At 43.3% G+C, this 18,438-nt stretch overlaps 1 protein-coding gene across 1 annotated transcript in view; it reads right to left on the reverse strand.

Moving 5' to 3' along the window:
* sbf2.L (SET binding factor 2 L homeolog) overlaps positions 1 to 18,438 on the reverse strand; it is a 176,514-nt gene that overhangs the window by 127,475 nt on the left and 30,601 nt on the right. The window contains 1 exon segment of the mRNA NM_001091038.1: positions 16,728 to 16,810. Coding sequence (NP_001084507.1) covers positions 16,728 to 16,810 — 83 coding nt within the window.

Raw genomic sequence — 18,438 nt, forward strand, 5'->3', positions numbered from 1 at the left:
GGAGCGCACACCATAAGCCAGGGAAATAACCTGGGTGCTAATCCGTAGAAAATAATATAACAAAGCAATGTGACAGCACCAAGGATTTATGACATAGACATCAGTCAAGCAAAAAGGTTTATTGTATCCGACGTTTCAGTTCCAGTGCGGAACTTTCATCAGGGAAGAACCGGTGGTGTGTACAGTGGGACGTTTAAAACGTCTATTTGGCGCCAAAAGCCGTTGCCTGGCAACCAGTAAACAATGTGAACATCGTGCAATTGATTACATAGTGAAAATACATGGCAGACATTATGTACGTATCTGACATAGTATACAAAGAGTTACAGACCTATTCACAAACACCTCTCTCTGTACAACTCACAGTCAACACGTATATAGTGATACTGCATCAGGAGGGCGTGATTACCCTAAGTGGGCGTGGCCGGAGCTCCGTCCAAGGTCCTGTAGCGGCGGAGTAGCGCTCATTAGAGCTAAGGGCCGCAGTGGGACTGGATAGCGCATAACGTATGGGACACGCCTCTTGGTAACCATGCACAGACCTCATAGCAGCGGCAGTAGCGCTTCACAGCAGTGAGTTTGGGACATCGCGGTATAGTAGTCAGTCTGCGGAAATCCGCCGGCTGGCCCACATCTCCACATTTAGTCCCTTAGAAAGTGCGGAACATAGGCGGCCCAATAATAATTTGTATATTAGCGTACCACCTCTTGTCCATATCCACATACCCAGACTAGGACGGAGCCATATACGGGGGAGCCCATTGTTAAAGGGTAACACCTCTAGGTAAATGCTACAATTACTGGAGAACAGAGGGCACAGTTAGTGCCAGGGTGTATAAGGAATCATTGGTCTGAAAAACTGATAAAAACAATTAAAACCAAAGTAAGCAGAATACTGTCACTTAATGGGTCCAGCAAGCAAGCTGTCGGTGTGAGGGCAGCAGAACATTAATACATACGGAGTAATGTTTGTTTAACAAGGAAAGAAAACTTATATGTAGTCCAAGATATATTGAAAGAAAGCAGCCCAAAGGTAAAGTCTCATTCAATCCATGTGGTGTTACAGTATTCAGTTTATGGATCCATCTGGATTCTCGTCTTAGGAGCGCTTGATCTCTGTTACCCCCTTATATATATATAGAGACAGTATAAATATCCAGAGACTAAATATAAAGGCAAAAAGGATGCACCAAAATGTTTCAAGTGGAAGTGCTTTAATCAAGAGCTACAGGCTAATTTCTTGCTCTAAACTTTAAAAATTGAAACCACTTTCACTTTGCAAGTTCCTGCCAAAAGCTGTTGAAAGGGGTGTAACTAGAGTGTCCCCTCCCCCGCAAAACAAATCCTCAGAGGGGCCCAGCGCACTCCAAACCCCATCCTCCAGCCCAATCCCCGCCTCCACCCCCACCCCAAACAGACTCCGCCCACTATCTGCCCAGACTGCGCAAACTATCCACCTAGACCCCGCCCACCATCCACCCTTGTCGTCACTCTCTGCTTCCCCACCCCAGTTAACAGAGCGGCTCAGGAAGGGGAGGGGTGGTTCTTGTTGGCTATAGAGGAAGCAGACCCCACAGTCCTGGCCCTCTTTTTTCCCCCGAGTGACAGCAGGGTCTACTTCCTCTATAGTTACACCACTGGCTGCTGCTTAGGGAAGGGAGGGGGTTTGGTTAAACAGAGCTCATTATCTCAATTTAAACCAATTGCTCTGGGGAGAGAAGGGGTGGTCGCAGTGCATGTGTTGAGGTTTATACTGTATACTGCCTGTTTAATAACCCAACTGCAATTACACTTCGTCCTTGGATCCTGGGGAAAGTGTGGAGTTAGGGATCAATTATTGCTTTTATACAACAAACACATCCTGCAGAAAAGCCCAATAAAGGAAAGTGACGGGAAAAACGGCAGCAGGTGCGAGGATTTCAGATGACACTTGTATTGTTGCCCTTTGTTTCTTGTTTCCAAGATAAAACTTGGTTCTTTCCCCCTGGATGTTTCCAGCATGGAAAGGAAAAACCCAAATCCAAAAACTGTCGGGAGACTTTTTATTCAAAGAAACGAGTGACCGACGGCCAAACATATCCATTTCCTAAAAAGTGAAAGTAATATCTTAATTCCTCCTGTTACACCTCCTCACTGGAATAGGAAGAGCAGCACTAATGGGATTATTCCACTGTTTATCACTAATATAAGATATGAACTTATTGTGTGCCCAGAACATTCCTTCTCTGTGTATTTGTATTTATACATATGGGAGGAGGAGGTGCCATATTGATTCCCTTAGACAGTACAGTATGAGGGTATAGCTTATTGTGTGCCCAGAACATTCCTTCTCTGTATATTTGTATTTATACATATGGGAGGAGGTGCCATATTGATTCCCTTAGACAGTACAGTATGAGGGTATAGCTTATTGTGTGCCCAGAACATTCCTTCTCTGTATATTTGTATTTATACATATGGGAGGAGGAGGTGCCATATTGATTCCCTTAGACAGTACAGTATGAGGGTATAGCTTATTGTGTGCCCAGAACATTCCTTCTCTGTATATTTGTATTTATACATATGGGAGGAGGAGGTGCCATATTGATTCCCTTAGACAGTACAGTATGAGGGTATAGCTTATTGTGTGCCCAGAACATTCCTTCTCTGTATATTTGTATTTATACATATGGGAGGAGGTGCCATATTGATTCCCTTAGACAGTACAGTATGAGGGTATAGCTTATTGTGTGCCCAGAACATTCCTTCTCTGTATATTTGTATTTATACATATGGGAGGAGGGAGGTGCCATATTGATTCCCTTAGACAGTACAGTATGAGGGTATAGCTTATTGTGTGCCCAGAACATTCCTTCTCTGTATATTTGTATTTATACATATGGGAGGAGGTGCCATATTGATTCCCTTAGACAGTACAGTATGAGGGTATAGCTTATTGTGTGCCCAGAACATTCCTTCTCTGTATATTTGTATTTATACATATGGGAGGAGGTGCCATATTGATTCCCTTAGACAGTACAGTATGAGGGTATAGCTTATTGTGTGCCCAGAACATTCCTTCTCTGTATATTTGTATTTATACATATGGGAGGAGGTGCCATATTGATTCCCTTAGACAGTACAGTATGACGGTATAGCTTATTGTGTGCCCAGAACATTCCTTCTCTGTATATTTGTATTTATACATATGGGAGGAGGTGCCATATTGATTCCCTTAGACAGTACAGTATGAGGGTATAGCTTATTGTGTGCCCAGAACATTCCTTCTCTGTATATTTGTATTTATACATATGGGAGGAGGTGCCATATTGATTCCCTTAGACAGTACAGTATGAGAGTATAGCTTATTGTGTGCCCAGAACATTCCTTCTCTGTATATTTGTATTTATACATATGGGAGGAGGTGCCATATTGATTCCCTTAGACAGTACAGTATGAGGGTATAGCTTATTGTGGGCCGTGACATAGAAAGGGGTGACCCGTGATGCAAGGGGGTGGGGCCTAAATGCACGATTGGCCAGAAGACAGGAAAAAAGGTAAATTCTGAGCAGGTTGGGGGCGGCCGAGGGCTTTTGTTAGGAGTATTACAAATTATCGGCAGCTACATTGCTGGTAAATTTGTAATACCGGCCCTGGCCTTGGCAGGTGTTTTACTGGCTAGGCCGGTAAAATACCGGCCGGGTGGCAACCCTAGATCCCAGTAAAATCTCTATATACCCACACACATTCCTGCTGTTACTTTTTAGTCTGTTATATGAAAGTCCCATCTTATCCCGTCCTATCATGCTATTAAGTGAGTAATTGCCGGGATAATCACATTAGCAGATGAATTAGGCAACTCATCCCGGCCCAATACGTTCTCAGAAATCCCAAGCGCCGTGTGCACCCCAAATGGGTATTAAGAGGATAAGCCGACCACAGCGGGGCAGTTATAGCAGGACACAAAGGGTTACAGCGCCTGCATTGCTTTACATTATCTTGGCACGCAGATAAGGTTACAGGGCTAAGGACAGATTATGAAGGGACGTGCCACGACTCACATCAACCCAGAGCTGCTTATTCACCCAGACAAGCCAGCGGCCAACAATGAGCGAGGCAACGTGATTCTACTCACGTCTCCTTAAAGGACAACTAAACCCTAAAAACCAACATTGCTGGAAATGCCACGTTTCATAGGGTGAATGTATTGCACCAGCCTTAAGAGTTCAGCGCGTGAATAGTACTAATGATCCAGAGCTGACACAGGAATCTCCCATCTTGGATCTTGTTAGGAGTGTCGGTGGCACTGCACATGCTCAGTGGGCTTCGAGCAAAACTTAGGGGTCATTGCAAATGAAGAAGAAAACGAGGTTTGTCTGTCGTATAAACTGATGCTTCAGGGCTGATAATTAAATTCTGGTGCTAATTGTGCTGGTTTCGGAGCCGCCATGTACCACTGATCTCAGTTATTTACTAATCAGACTAATATTGTGACATTAATATTATATATACTCAGTATTTTGTGTGTCAGTCCCTAAAACAGGGCAGAGCTGGGCTGTGATGGCAGGGGGTGGGGCAATGACATTGGGGGCGGACCGGATGATGTCAGGGGCATGGTGGGTAAAGTAGGGGCGGGACAGATGAAGTAGGGGGCGGGACGGATAAGCGATTGGCTGATCACCATGTCATTCCTGTCCCGATTTCCTAATTTGGAAATCCTGACAGGCACTTTTCACACCAGGGTGGCCCTTCCAAAAACCGGGCTGTCCGAGTGAAATCCAGACAGGTGGCAACCCTAGTCAGCAGCACAGAGCATGTGAAGGGAAACAGCAGAAAATAAGATGGGAAGCTACTGGGGCATCTTTGGAGACACAGATCTTCCCTGCTAAAGTCTTGTGGTTGCCTTGGGCTGGTACAGAAGCACAAAGCATTATTTTTTTGTTATAAAGAAACATATACAGCTCAGCAGCCTAGCATGGGGCCTGTACAGTCCATGCACCTCTTCCCCTATCAAGGCAGGAGTCCATGTCAGCAGTGCAGGGGCGCAGTACTGAGCTATAACCAGCAGTGCAAGACTGGAGCCAGTGATCCCCTGACTCTCAGATTGATAGTCTTGTTCCTAGATAGGCTCCCTGCCCCGCAGCCTCATTCTTCCCTCTCAAGGCAAAGTTATGCACTTCCCGGAAGTTCCCACATCGCATTCCACAAAAGCGGAGCAATGAAATGTCACACATTCCCGGCAAATAACTGTTCTATCTGCCAGCGACACAGGTCATGTACTGGGGCCCCCCAAACTCCTGACTCACAGCCACTCCTCTGCTCTATCACTGCAGCATCCGCACAGCAAGATGGGAGACAGCGAGACTATTTAAAGGGCAAATCAACCTCGTTACACAAAACTTACAGCACGAGCAGCCTTTATTCAGAGAACAATCTTCTCTTGTACTTTTACATATGGAAAGGAGGTGCCATATTGATTCCCTTAGACAGTACAGTATGAGGGTATAGCTTATTGTGTGCCCAGAACATTCCTTCTCTGTATATTTGTATTTATACATATGGGAGGAGGGAGGTGCCATATTGATTCCCTTAGACAGTACAGTATGAGGGTATAGCTTATTGTGTGCCCAGAACATTCCTTCTCTGTATATTTGTATTTATACATATGGGAGGAGGGAGGTGCCATATTGATTCCCTTAGACAGTACAGTATGAGGGTATAGCTTATTGTGTGCCCAGAACATTCCTTCTCTGTATACAGTATTTGTATTTATACATATGGGAGGAGGAGGTGCCATATTGATTCCCTTAGACAGTACAGTATGAGGGTATAGCTTATTGTGTGCCCAGAACATTCCTTCTCTGTATATTTGTATTTATACATATGGGAGGAGGAGGTGCCATATTGATTCCCTTAGACAGTACAGTATGAGTGTATAGCTTATTGTGTGCCCAGAACATTCCTTCTCTGTATATTTGTATTTATACATATGGGAGAAGGAGGTGCCATATTGATTCCCTTAGACAGTACAGTATGAGGGTATAGCTTATTGTGTACCCAGAACATTCCTTCTTTGTATATTTGTATTTATACATATGGGAGGAGGAGGTGCCATATTGATTCCCTTAGACAGTACAGTATGAGGGTATAGCTTATTGTGTGCCCAGAACATTCCTTCTCTGTATATTTGTATTTATACATATGGGAGGAGGTGCCATATTGATTCCCTTAGACAGTACAGTATGAGTGTATAGCTTATTGTGTGCCCAGAACATTCCTTCTCTGTATATTTGTATTTATACATATGGGAGGAGGAGGTGCCATATTGATTCCCTTAGACAGTACAGTATGAGGGTATAGCTTATTGTGTGCCCAGAACATTCCTTCTCTGTATATTTGTATTTATACATATGGGAGGAGGAGGTGCCATATTGATTCCCTTAGACAGTACAGTATGAGGGTATATCTTATTGTGTGCCCAGAACATTCCTTCTTTGTATATTTGTATTTATACATATGGGAGGAGGGAGGTGCCATATTGATTCCCTTAGACAGTACAGTATGAGGGTATAGCTTATTGTGTGCCCAGAACATTCCTTCTCTGTATATTTGTATTTATACATATGGGAGGAGGAGGTGCCATATTGATTCCCTTAGACAGTACAGTATGAGGGTATAGCTTATTGTGTGCCCAGAACATTCCTTCTCTGTATATTTGTATTTATACATATGGGAGGAGGAGGTGCCATATTGATTCCCTTAGACAGTACAGTATGAGGGTATAGCTTATTGTGTGCCCAGAACATTCCTTCTCTGTATATTTGTATTTATACATATGGGAGGAGGAGGTGCCATATTGATTCCCTTAGACAGTACAGTATGAGGGTATAGCTTATTGTGTGCCCAGAACATTCCTTCTCTGTATATTTGTATTTATACATATGGGAGGAGGAGGTGCCATATTGATTCCCTTAGACAGTACAGTATGAGGGTATAGCTTATTGTGTGCCCAGAACATTCCTTCTCTGTATATTTGTATTTATACATATGGGAGGAGGAGGTGCCATATTGATTCCCTTAGACAGTACAGTATGAGGGTATAGCTTATTGTGTGCCCAGAACATTCCTTCCCTTAATTCAGAGAGAGAGAGAGAGAGAGAGAGAGAGAGAGATGCCCCCTCCTGAGGACCACAACTCCCAGCATCCTCGTGACACGACTGGTGAGTGTAAATAAAGCGAGAGTGTATAGTATGAGACAGAAGCTGTTAGTACACATGGGTGCACAATAGTATAACCTGTATCGTTACACCCCGTCCACTGAAAGGCCCAGAGGGCTCATTATATTGTTTTCACTGCTGTTTCTGACTCATGAAGAACAAATGCGGGGGTTTACAGTCATTTTTTCAAGCTGATCTGGAGATAAATACACAAAGCTTCAAATAAAGCATTAACATCTGTAGCACCGAGGGGCTAAAAAAAGGAACAGATTCAACTGCCAGATTCTCGCTGCCAATTGACTAATGTATCACAGAGGGGCTGAGCCGGAGTAGGAAGGCAGAGTATGACCAAGCGAAATTTGTCTTCCCCCATTAGTTTCAATCTTTCCTGACACCCTAATCAATCTGATCCTTACAATCCGCATTTTACAGTTTAAAATTTCATAGAAACCTAAGCCTAATGTTGCCCAGTGCAACCAGCCCCCCCCATTACTATGACCCCCAGCCATCACCCCTCAGGAGCGCACCCCATCTTGCCTCAAACAGGATTGGCCGACTATAGAGACCAACTGAGAAAGATGAACAGAATGTAGCAGAACTACTGATAGAGCTGTGATGGGACCTGTTCCTAAACTAATAATCATACAATAATAATAATAATAATAATAATAATAATAATACAATATCACTGCTATTATTCCAGGCAGGAGAAACATGAAGCTGCAGGATTTCCGGAAGACTTTCCTTTCATTTACACTTGATCTTATCAGTGAAACGCCACCAACACACACACACAATGAGGCCACTCCTGAGACAACTGAGATTTAGTCTTTTGATTGGCAGATGAAACAGGGGAGAGGGGGGGTCACCTCTCTGGCCAAATACAGCTGGGACATACTAAAGTGGTAGGGGGGTTCATTAAAGGAACAGTAATACCAAAAGTGTTTAGGGCAGAGACACACGCAAAGATTCGGGGAGATTTAGTCACCCGGTAACAAATCCCCTCTTCTCCTTCCAGCCAGCTAGAATCACTGGCGGGATAGCACTCGGAGCGATTTGTTTTCCTCATGAGGCAACTTCGGAAAATGAATCTCTCCGAGTGGCATCCCGCTGGCGATTCTAGCCAATGGGAAGGCAGTTTGGGGAGATTAGACGCTCAGAAGAAGAGGCGACCCATCTCGCAATTTATCTATCCATCTCTCCATCTATATCATCTTCCTCCGTCTCTCTATCTCGTGTCCGTCTCTCTATCTCGTGTCCGTCTCTCTATCTCGTGTCCGTCTCTCTATCTCGTGTCCGTCTCTCTATCTCGTGTCCGTCTCTCTATCTCGTGTCCGTCTCTCTATCTCGTGTCCGTCTCTCTATCGCGTGTCCGTCTCTCTATCTCGTGTCCGTCTCTAACTCTATTCCTGCTCTGGACTGAGAATCAAAATAGGCCCTAGCATTTCATGAACACCGAGGCCCAATCAGCCCACTAAATACTGACTTTCTATGGCACCTTATAGCAGCCCCTCTGGCATTTGCCAGAACCCACAGATTGCCAGTCCGGCCTGAATGTTTCTATATATCTGTAACCTTGTTATGAGCTAAGGGGGCCCAGTCTGAAGGCCAGTTAGGGGGAGATTTGGGGTGAGTGCTTATTTGTACCCTGGGTACCCCTGGAACTATAGCAGGGTGACACCCCAATGTTTCTATATATCTGTAACCTTGTTATGAGCTAAGGGGGCCCAGTCTGAAGGCCAGTTAGGGGGAGATTTGGGGTGAGTGCTTATTTGTACCCTGGGTACCCCTGGAACTATAGCAGGGTGACACCCCAATGTTTCTATATATCTGTAACCTTGTTATGAGCTAAGGGGGCCCAGTCTGAAGGTCAGTTAGGGGGAGATTTGGGGTGAGTGTTTATTTGTACCCTGGGTACCCCTGGAACTATAGCAGGGTGACTGTTACCCCAATGTTTCTATATATCTGTAACCTTGTTATGAGCTAAGGGGGCCCAGTCTGAAGGTCAGTTAGGGGGAGATTTGGGGTGAGTGCTTATTTGTACCCTGGGTACCCCTGGAACTATAGCAGGGTGACACCCCAATGTTTCTATATATCTGTAACCTTGTTATGAGCTAAGGGGGCCCAGTCTGAAGGTCAGTTAGGGGGAGATTTGGGGTGAGTGCTTATTTGTGCCCTGGGTACCCCTGGAACTATAGCAGGGTGACACCCCAATGTTTCTATATATCTGTAACCTTGTTATGAGCTAAGGGGGCCCAGTCTGAAGGTCAGTTAGGGGGAGATTTGGGGTGAGTGATTATTTGTGCCCTGGGTACCCCTGGAACTATAGCAGGGTGACTGTTACCCCAATGTTTCTATATATCTGTAACGTTGTTATGAGCTAAGAGGGCCCAGTCTGAAGGTCAGTTAGGGGGAGATTTGGGGTGAGTGTTTATTTGTATACAAGAAAATTTAAAGCTGCACAGTCTCGGAGAGGGTCATATGTGAATAAATGAAAAGAATTTCTTTGGATGAGAAAAGAAAATCTTGCTCACCCAGCAACAAACGTGACCTGGGTGTAAAAACCCCAGGTCCAGCACTTAAACGAATGGTCAAAGGAAAAGTCGCTGATGTATAAATGGGAAAGCACTCACCCGTAGTCTTTAGTGGTCCGGGTGCGTCGCCCCGAACCCGTAGCAGGGGGTGTGTGCACTGTCAAGTATAGGAGAATAGGCAAGCACTACCGGACGTCACTTCGAAATGGGTAAAATACAACTTTTATTTCAAATCATTAAAACCAAACTGTCCTGACATGCCTATGACTACGTATCGCATGGATACGAAACGCGTCAGGACAGTTTGGTTTTAATGATTTGAAATAAAAGTTGTATTTTACCCATTTCGAAGTGACGTCCGGTAGTGCTTGCCTATTCTCCTATACTTGAGTGTTTATTTGTACCTTGGGTACCCCTGGAACTATAGCAGGGTGACTGTTACCCCAATGTTTCTATATATCTGTAACCTTGTTATGAGCTAAGGGGGCCCAGTCTGAAGGCCAGTTAGGGGGAGATTTGGGGTGAGTGCTTATTTGTACCCTGGGTACCCCTGGAACTATAGCAGGGTGACTGTTACCCCAATGTTTCTATATATCTGTAACCTTGTTATGAGCTAAGGGGTCCCAGTCTGAAGGCCAGTTAGGGGGAGATTTGGGGTGAGTGATTATTTGTGCCCTGGGTACCCCTGGAACTATAGTCGGGTGACTGTTACCCCAATGTTTCTATATATCTGTAACCTTGTTATGAGCTAAGGGGGCCCAGTCTGAAGGCCAGTTAGGGGGAGATTTGGGGTGAGTGTTTATTTGTACCCTGGGTACCCCTGGAACTATAGCAGGATGACACCCCAATGTTTCTATATATCTGTAACCTTGTTATGAGCTAAGGGGGCCCAGTCTGAAGGTCAGTTAGGGGGAGATTTGGGGTGAGTGCTTATTTGTACCCTGGAACTATAGCAGGGTGACTGTTACCCCGATGTTATGACCTTGTTATGAGCTAAGGAGATATCTTACAAAGTTGAAAAATAAGAGGCTTTGTCCAAAATTTTTGGAAAACCAAAATAACAACAAAATCCTCAGTTGAGCTGTATGAATGTCATTCTCTTTAATAAAAATAAACCTTCTGGCATACATAATGTTGGGAAGATAAATGAAGGTTTCTTTTGGAAATTATCAAATAAGTTTTGACGTTTACAGGCAGAAAAATTAAACTGTGGTCAGAGGGAGTCTTGTGCTGTCAAGTCTGTCTTTCCCATTATATTTATATTATTTCCCATTATAGTGAGATAACTAAATCCCGAAACTGAGAGCAGATTGTGCAAGAAAAAGCACCTAAGACTGTGAAAAGGATCTTCTTGACCCAAAATGTAAAATAACAATAAAATTAAGAGGTGCAAGCTACACTCCGTATAACATTCAGTTTCAGATAAACAGATTTTAAGGGACTTTTTCCAATTTGGGAATCATTCTTTTACCAACAACAATAATATTAAATATAGATAAACAGGAAAATGAATCAGTGGGTGGAAATGTTGGCTGCAGTCCCTTCACAATATACAGTTGGCTAATTGAACCGATGTCTTAATCATTTGAAAAGTATATCTACATCTGAAACAGAAGAATCAGCCAAATGTGTTTTAGAGTTTGTACTGTACTCTTGTTCTTAAGAGGTACCCAGGGAACAAATAAACACTCACCCCAAATCTCCCCCTAACTGACCTTCAGACTGGGCCCCCTTAGCTCATAACAAGGTTACAGATATATAGAAACATTGGGGTGTCACCCTGCTATAGTTCCAGGGGTACCCAGGGAACAAATAAACACTCACCCCAAATCTCCCCCTAACTGACCTTCAGACTGGGCCCCCTTAGCTTATAACAAGGTTACAGATATATAGAAACATTGGGGTGTCACCCTGCTATAGTTCCAGGGGTACCCAGGGAACAAATAAACACTCACCCCAAATCTCCCCCTAACTGACCTTCAGACTGGGCCCCCTTAGCTCATAACAAGGTTACAGATATATAGAAACATTGGGGGTCACCCTGCTATAGTTCCAGGGGTACTCAGGGAAGACAATATCTGCTCAACCAAACTCCACTGGTTTGCCACCCACCCATTTTCAGTTTGGAAGACTCTGTACTAAGGGAAGTATCATATTTTCTGTATTTATTTTCCAAACAGCTGAATAAAGGCTCCCCCCATTGTGGGGAAGAGAATAAACACCAATAAATGTCGACAGTTCACAAGGGACACAGGACTGACCAGAATAAGTCTATTTCCGCTGGACTCGTTGAACGGAAATGTAGTGGTTTCGATTCCCTACTACTATTAGTTCTACCTCCCTCAGTGAATTTACTGGACATATCTTTGTTTACAAATTCCTAAAAGGAACACAATGGGAGACTCATGGGTTAAATGAACATCCCTCATTTCCATGTTACACAAGGTTGTGTTATTGGAACCTCAATCAACATCATATTTATTTTTAAAATACAATCACATTTGAACAAAAGCAAAAACAGTGACTCAGAGGAACAGAGGAATGAGGCACTACAACCAATCTGAGTTGGCTGTAAGCACTGAGAACCCGTAGTAAAGTGGGTTAAAGCTTTAGCCCCGCCCACAGTTAGCAACATGGCTGCCCTCGTGGCATGAAGATCACTTAAAATATTTATTTTTATTACCATTATCTTCTCAGTTTCCAATCGTGTGTATATATATATATATATATCTAAGCAGCAACGTTGACCAACACCCAAATAATTTCATTAACCATCACTGAGCCAAGCTAGGATTCAACAGACTGAAAATGGTGGAACCTTGTACTAGCCCTCATCGGTCTCCTCAATGATGTTATTTTGAGTGCAAGCTCACAATCACATGTTCGCCTCTTCATGCACGGAGGCACACTACTTATTTCCGACGAGAGGCCTTTCCTTCAATGGAATGTGTCCAATGAAAGACACGAATATAAGGGGATTAAAGAAGGGAGAACACAATATTTCAGCCGGCAGGATCAAAAAAGAACGTCTCCTGTAGGAATCGATCAATCAAATCTGGTGTAATCTGGTTTTTATCAATAATAATCTTGTAGGACATCAGATGGACCAATAAGAGCTTCCCTTTGAGAGGGGTTTCTTGTTCTTGGCACTTAGTCCCTCAATTACCCCAGGATTTTTCCCCAACAAGCTGTCTCTTGGGGAGGTGGGTGAGGACATGGTTGTTCTCCTGTACATGATGGAGCCTTGTAGACAATATTGTAGGCATAACAGGGTGGAGCCATGGTTGTACCCCATAAACTAAAGAGGGGTTTCTTGTTCTTGGCACTTAGTCCCTGAATTACCCAGGATTTTTCCCCAACAAGCTGTCTCTTGGGGAGATGGGTGAGGACATGGTTGTTCTCCTGTACATGATGGAGCCTTGTAGACAATATTGTAGGCATAATAGGGTGGAGCCATGGTTGTACCCCATAAAGTAAAGAGGGGTTTCTTGTTCTTGGCACTTAGTCCCTCAATTACCCAGGATTTTTCCCCAACAAGCTGTCTCTTGGGGAGGTGGGTGAGGACATGGTTGTTCTCCTGTACATGATGGAGCCTTGTAGACAATATTGTAGGCATAATAGGGTGGAGCCATGGTTGTACCCCATAAAGTAAAGAGGGGTTTCTTGTTCTTGGCACTTAGTCCCTCAATTACCCAGGATTTTTCCCCAACAAGCTGTCTCTTGGGGAGGTGGGTGAGGACATGGTTGTTCTCCTGTACATGATGGAGCTTTGTAGACAATATTGTAGGCATAATAGGGTGGAGCCATGGTTGTACCCCATAAAGTAAAGAGGGGTTTCTTGTTCTTGGCACTTAGTCCCTCAATTACCCCAGGATTTTTCCCCAACAAGCTGCCTCTTGGGGAGATGGGTGAGGACATGGTTGTTCTCCTGTACATGATGGAGCCTTGTAGACAATATTGTAGGCATTATAGGGTGGAGCCATGGTTGTACCCAATAAAGTAAAGAGGGGTTTCCTGTTCTTGGCACTTAGTCCCTCAATTACCCCAGGATTTTTCCCCAACAAGCTGCCTCTTGGGGAGATGGGTGAGGACATGGTTGTTCTCCTGTACATGATGGAGCCTTGTAGACAACATTGTAGGCATAATAGGGTGGGAGCCATGGTTGTACCCCATAAAGTTCCTTAAGCTTGGGGCATGAAGCTTGCAAACAAAGCCCAATATCTACAGAGCTAATAGAAACACTGGTCTCTCTCAGTCACTTCTCTCTCCTTCTCAAATCTGAGGGACGCCCCAGGCAGGTCAACCTCCAACATCCTACGTGTCCCATGACACACGGACAACTGTAGCTGGAGGCAAAATGACTCACCGACTATTATATCCCGGCTGCCATTATTTCTGTGTTTGGTCTCCCAGCAACACGGAACAAAGGCAATAATCCCAAAACTGGTTTCTATTAAAAAATGGATTACATGATGGAAAAGTAGGATCTACCATTTAAGCACTGGCACCTGCCTTATTACATCTGCCCTCCTTCTATTCACATTAAATAAAGCAGAAGTGGATCTAATGAGTGCAATCGGGCATTGGCTTAAAGGGACACTGCCATCATATATAACCGAATATTCCCAATCTTTGTTGCTTTCCGACTAGGGTTTCCAACTGGCCGGTAAAAATGTTGCACGAATGCAATGTTAAGTATAGGGAAAAACCGTAAAAACATAGGAAGGCCGGTATTTTTTTCTAGAAAAGATGGCAACCCTATTTCTGACCCATAAGAGATTTAAACATTTTCATGCAAACAACTTAAGTGGCCCTAGCCTAAGGTCAGTGTTGGGATTTGTAGTTCAAACTGGGTCACTGACAACAATGACTGGTTCATTCTCGTGCCCCAGTAATTCCCATGTAGTTGCTCTAACTCCGAAGCCTCGAGCTTGGCAAGCATTCCTCCGGCACAATGTAAACTTAGGGAAAGGTGTCCCAGACGGCGCATGCGGATTCAATTAAGCAATCGTTTATGGGAAGAACCCTCTTATTTTCAGAAGCCGTCTAGTTGAGATGCATCGGCAATGGAAGCCAAAACATTAGCATTTTTATCATATTTATTTCTTCTATTTACAACATACGTGTTCTCTCCTTCTATGGGAAGGTTCCCATTAGATGTTGGAAAACTGTTGCTGGGAGTTGTTGCTGGGAGTTGCTTCCATTCAGCCGCAAGAACATTAGTGAGGTTGGGCACAGATGTTGGGGATCAGACTCACAGCCGGGGTTCCAATTCATCATACAAGGGTTCAGTTGGGTTGCCCCACTTTGATGTTATAACTGCTCCTACTCTTCTGGGAAGGTTATCACAAGATGTTGGGACATTGTTGCTGGGAGTTGTTTCCATTCAGTCACAAGAGCATTAGTGAGGTTGGGCACTGATGTTGGGGATCAGGCTCACAGTCGGGTTCCAATTCATCCCACAGGGGTTCAGTTGGATTGCCCCCCTTTGATGCTATAACTGCCCCATCTCTTCTGGGAAGGTTATCACTAGATGTTGGGACATTGTTGCTGGGAGTTGTTGCTGGGAGTTGTTTCCATTCAGCCACAAGAACATTAGTGAGGTTGGGCACTGATGTTGGGGATCAGGCTCACAGTCGGAGTTCCAATTAATTTAGCGAGTGGAGTCAAAATACTTTTGGTCAACAATGTGCCCAGATACTTCTGACCATATAATGTATTCGCCAGCCTACTGTAGGGTTTGGAATGAGCCAAAAAAATGACAGAAGGGCAGCTCAGTGGGAAATACAGTGTTGCACATGGAAATACAGAGAAGATCTCAGTGTTGCACATGAAGGTTTCAACAAGCAGGAAAACACTTATGTGTGAAATCTCAGCTAAGGGAAATTCACTTCTACTAGTATAACATTCTTATCTAAGATAGATAGATAGATAGATAGATAGATAGATAGATAGATAGATAGATAGATAGATAGATAGATAGATAGATAGATAGATATAGATGAGAGAGAGAGAGAGAGAGAGAGATTGATAGATAGATGAGAGAGAGACAGACAGAGAGAGAGAGAGAGACAGATAATAGAAAGAGAGAGAGAGAGAGAAAGAGAGACAGACAGACAGACACAGACAGACAGATAGACAGAAAGATGATAGATAGATAGATAGATAGATAGATAGATAGATAGATGATAGATAGATAGATAGATAGATAGATAGATAGATAGATAGATAGATAGATAGATAGATAGATATAGATGAGAGAGAGAGAGAGAGAGAGAGAGAGAGAGAGATAGATGAGAGAGACAGACAGAGAGAGAGAGAGATAGAGACAGATAATAGAGAGAGAGAGAGAGATAGAGACAGATAATAGAAAGAGAGAGAGAGAGATAGAGACAGATAATAGAAAGAGAGAGAGAGAGATAGAGACAGATAATAGAGAGAGAGAGAAAGAGAGACAGAGAGACAGACAGACAGACACAGACAGATAGACAGATAGACAGATAGACAGATAGACAGAAAGATGATAGATAGATAGATAGATAGATAGATAGATAGATAGATAGATAGATAGATAGAGATATAGATGAGAGAGAGAGATTGATAGATAGATGAGAGAGAGAGACAGACAGAGAGAGAGAGAGATAGAGACAGATAAGAGAGAGAGAGAAAGAGAGATAGAGACAGATAATAGAAAGAGAGAGAGACAGAGAGACAGACACAGACAGAAAGATGATAGATAGATAATAGATAGATAGATGTATAGAAAGAGAGAGATAATGGTAGATAGACCGACAGACAGACAGATAATAGATAGATAGATGATAAATGGTAGATAAAGATGGAGTCTCAGAGATCTATAGAGAGATGATAGCGAGAAGGAGGGAGAGGCGGAGAGCGATGTTTTCTCAACACCTCTCTCTCTCTCTCTCTATCACATATTTAACCCATACAGTCCCAATCATGTGTTTTTTGGGGCAGTTGTACATATTACACGTACCAGTTCTATTCCTTGGGGGAAGGGAGTGTCGCTCCAATCTGTCATAGGAAACCTCTGGATTATTTTGCCGAATCCTTCAGAGCCTAAAATAAAAGGGGAAGACTTTGAATTCATCTGTTTAGACAAAGACCTACATTTAAATTCCTTCTTTATGAGTCAAAAATCAGGGTTTAAACTGCCGCCTCCATCCTAGAAATGAAGAGTTTGTATTTGGGTTTAAAACATATAATCTTCTGCGTCGTCAGTCTAATTCTAGGGTTTATTAATGAGTTACTTTCCCAGTTCCTTCCTCTGAGTGTAGGTGCAAAACCACCAGCAGCTGTGAGACACGATGAGCTTTGCCTTTAATGTGGCTGCCAGTTGTGATCTCCCCGTGGTTAACACGTCTTTAACCTCACGGCTTGTGAGAATACACGGAATCAGCTCAGTTTCATTACAAAGCTACTGCCATTTACACTGAATAGGGGGGGAACATGGTTTAGTTTAATTGTGCATAGAGCAGTATTATTTTATTGCCACTACTGGCCCTTTAAGAAGCCGCAACTGTATTTCCAAATCTTTGGTCATTTATTTTGCCAGGTGAGCAGCACAAGGATTGCACATGCCACATAAACATATACATGTCACGGCTAAATAAGGAAAGAGGATACTGGCCGTTATTGGGAATAATTGGGGGCACATGTGACCCCAACGCACTGCCACGAGCAAACAAAGGCTTAGGGGCAGATATATCAAGGGTCGAATTTCAAAGTTAAAAATACTTCGAAATTCGACCATCGAATTGGAATACTCCGACTTCGAATATCGAAGACAACGTTTCTTTCATCGAATTTGGGTATCCTGCGGTCGAAGTAAAATCGAACGATTCGAAGGATTTCAGCGATCGACCGAATGATTTTAATTCGACTTCCAAAAACTTAGAAAAATGCTCTAGAAGGTCCCTATAGGCTAACATAGCACTTCGGCAGGTTTATATTGGTGAAGTATTGAAATTGATGTTTTTTTAAAGAGACAGTACTTCGATTATCGAATGGTCAAATATTCGAACTATTTTACTTTGAGTCGAAGTCATAGTTAGGGATGCACCGAATCCACTATTTGGAATTCGGCCGAATACCGAACCGAATCCCTAACTTGCATATGTAAATTAGGGGTAGGAAAGGAAAAAGTGGAAAAAAAATTTATTTTGTGATGATGTCATGTGATTTCCCTACCCACCCCTAATTTACATATGCAAATTAGGATTAGGATTCGGTTTGGCCAGGCACAAAGATTCGACTGAATCTGAATCCTGCTGAAAAAATCCTGGCCGAATCCCGAACCGAATCCTTGATAAATCTGCCCCTTAATGTGTCAGTTACATAAAGTCCTGGTACGTACCCAAAAATAGCTCTAGGACGTCAGATAAATACCATGTATGTACATACTTGAATCAATTAGGGATTCACCAAATCCAGGATTCGGTTTGGGATTCGGCCTTTTTCAGCAGGATTCGGTCGAATCCTTGTGCCTGGCTGAACTGAATCCGAATCCTAATTTGCATATGTAAATTAGGGGCGGGTAGGGAAATCACATGACTTTTCATCATAAAAGAAGAATTTTTTCCACTTTTTCCTTTCCTACCCCTAATTTACATATGCAAATTAGGGTTCGGAATCTTTCACAAAGGATTCAGGGATTTGGCCGAATTCCAAATAGTGGATTCGGTGCA

The sequence above is a fragment of the Xenopus laevis genome, chromosome 4L (assembly GCF_017654675.1).
Source record: "Xenopus laevis strain J_2021 chromosome 4L, Xenopus_laevis_v10.1, whole genome shotgun sequence".
Classification (NCBI taxonomy): Eukaryota; Metazoa; Chordata; class Amphibia; order Anura; family Pipidae; genus Xenopus; species Xenopus laevis.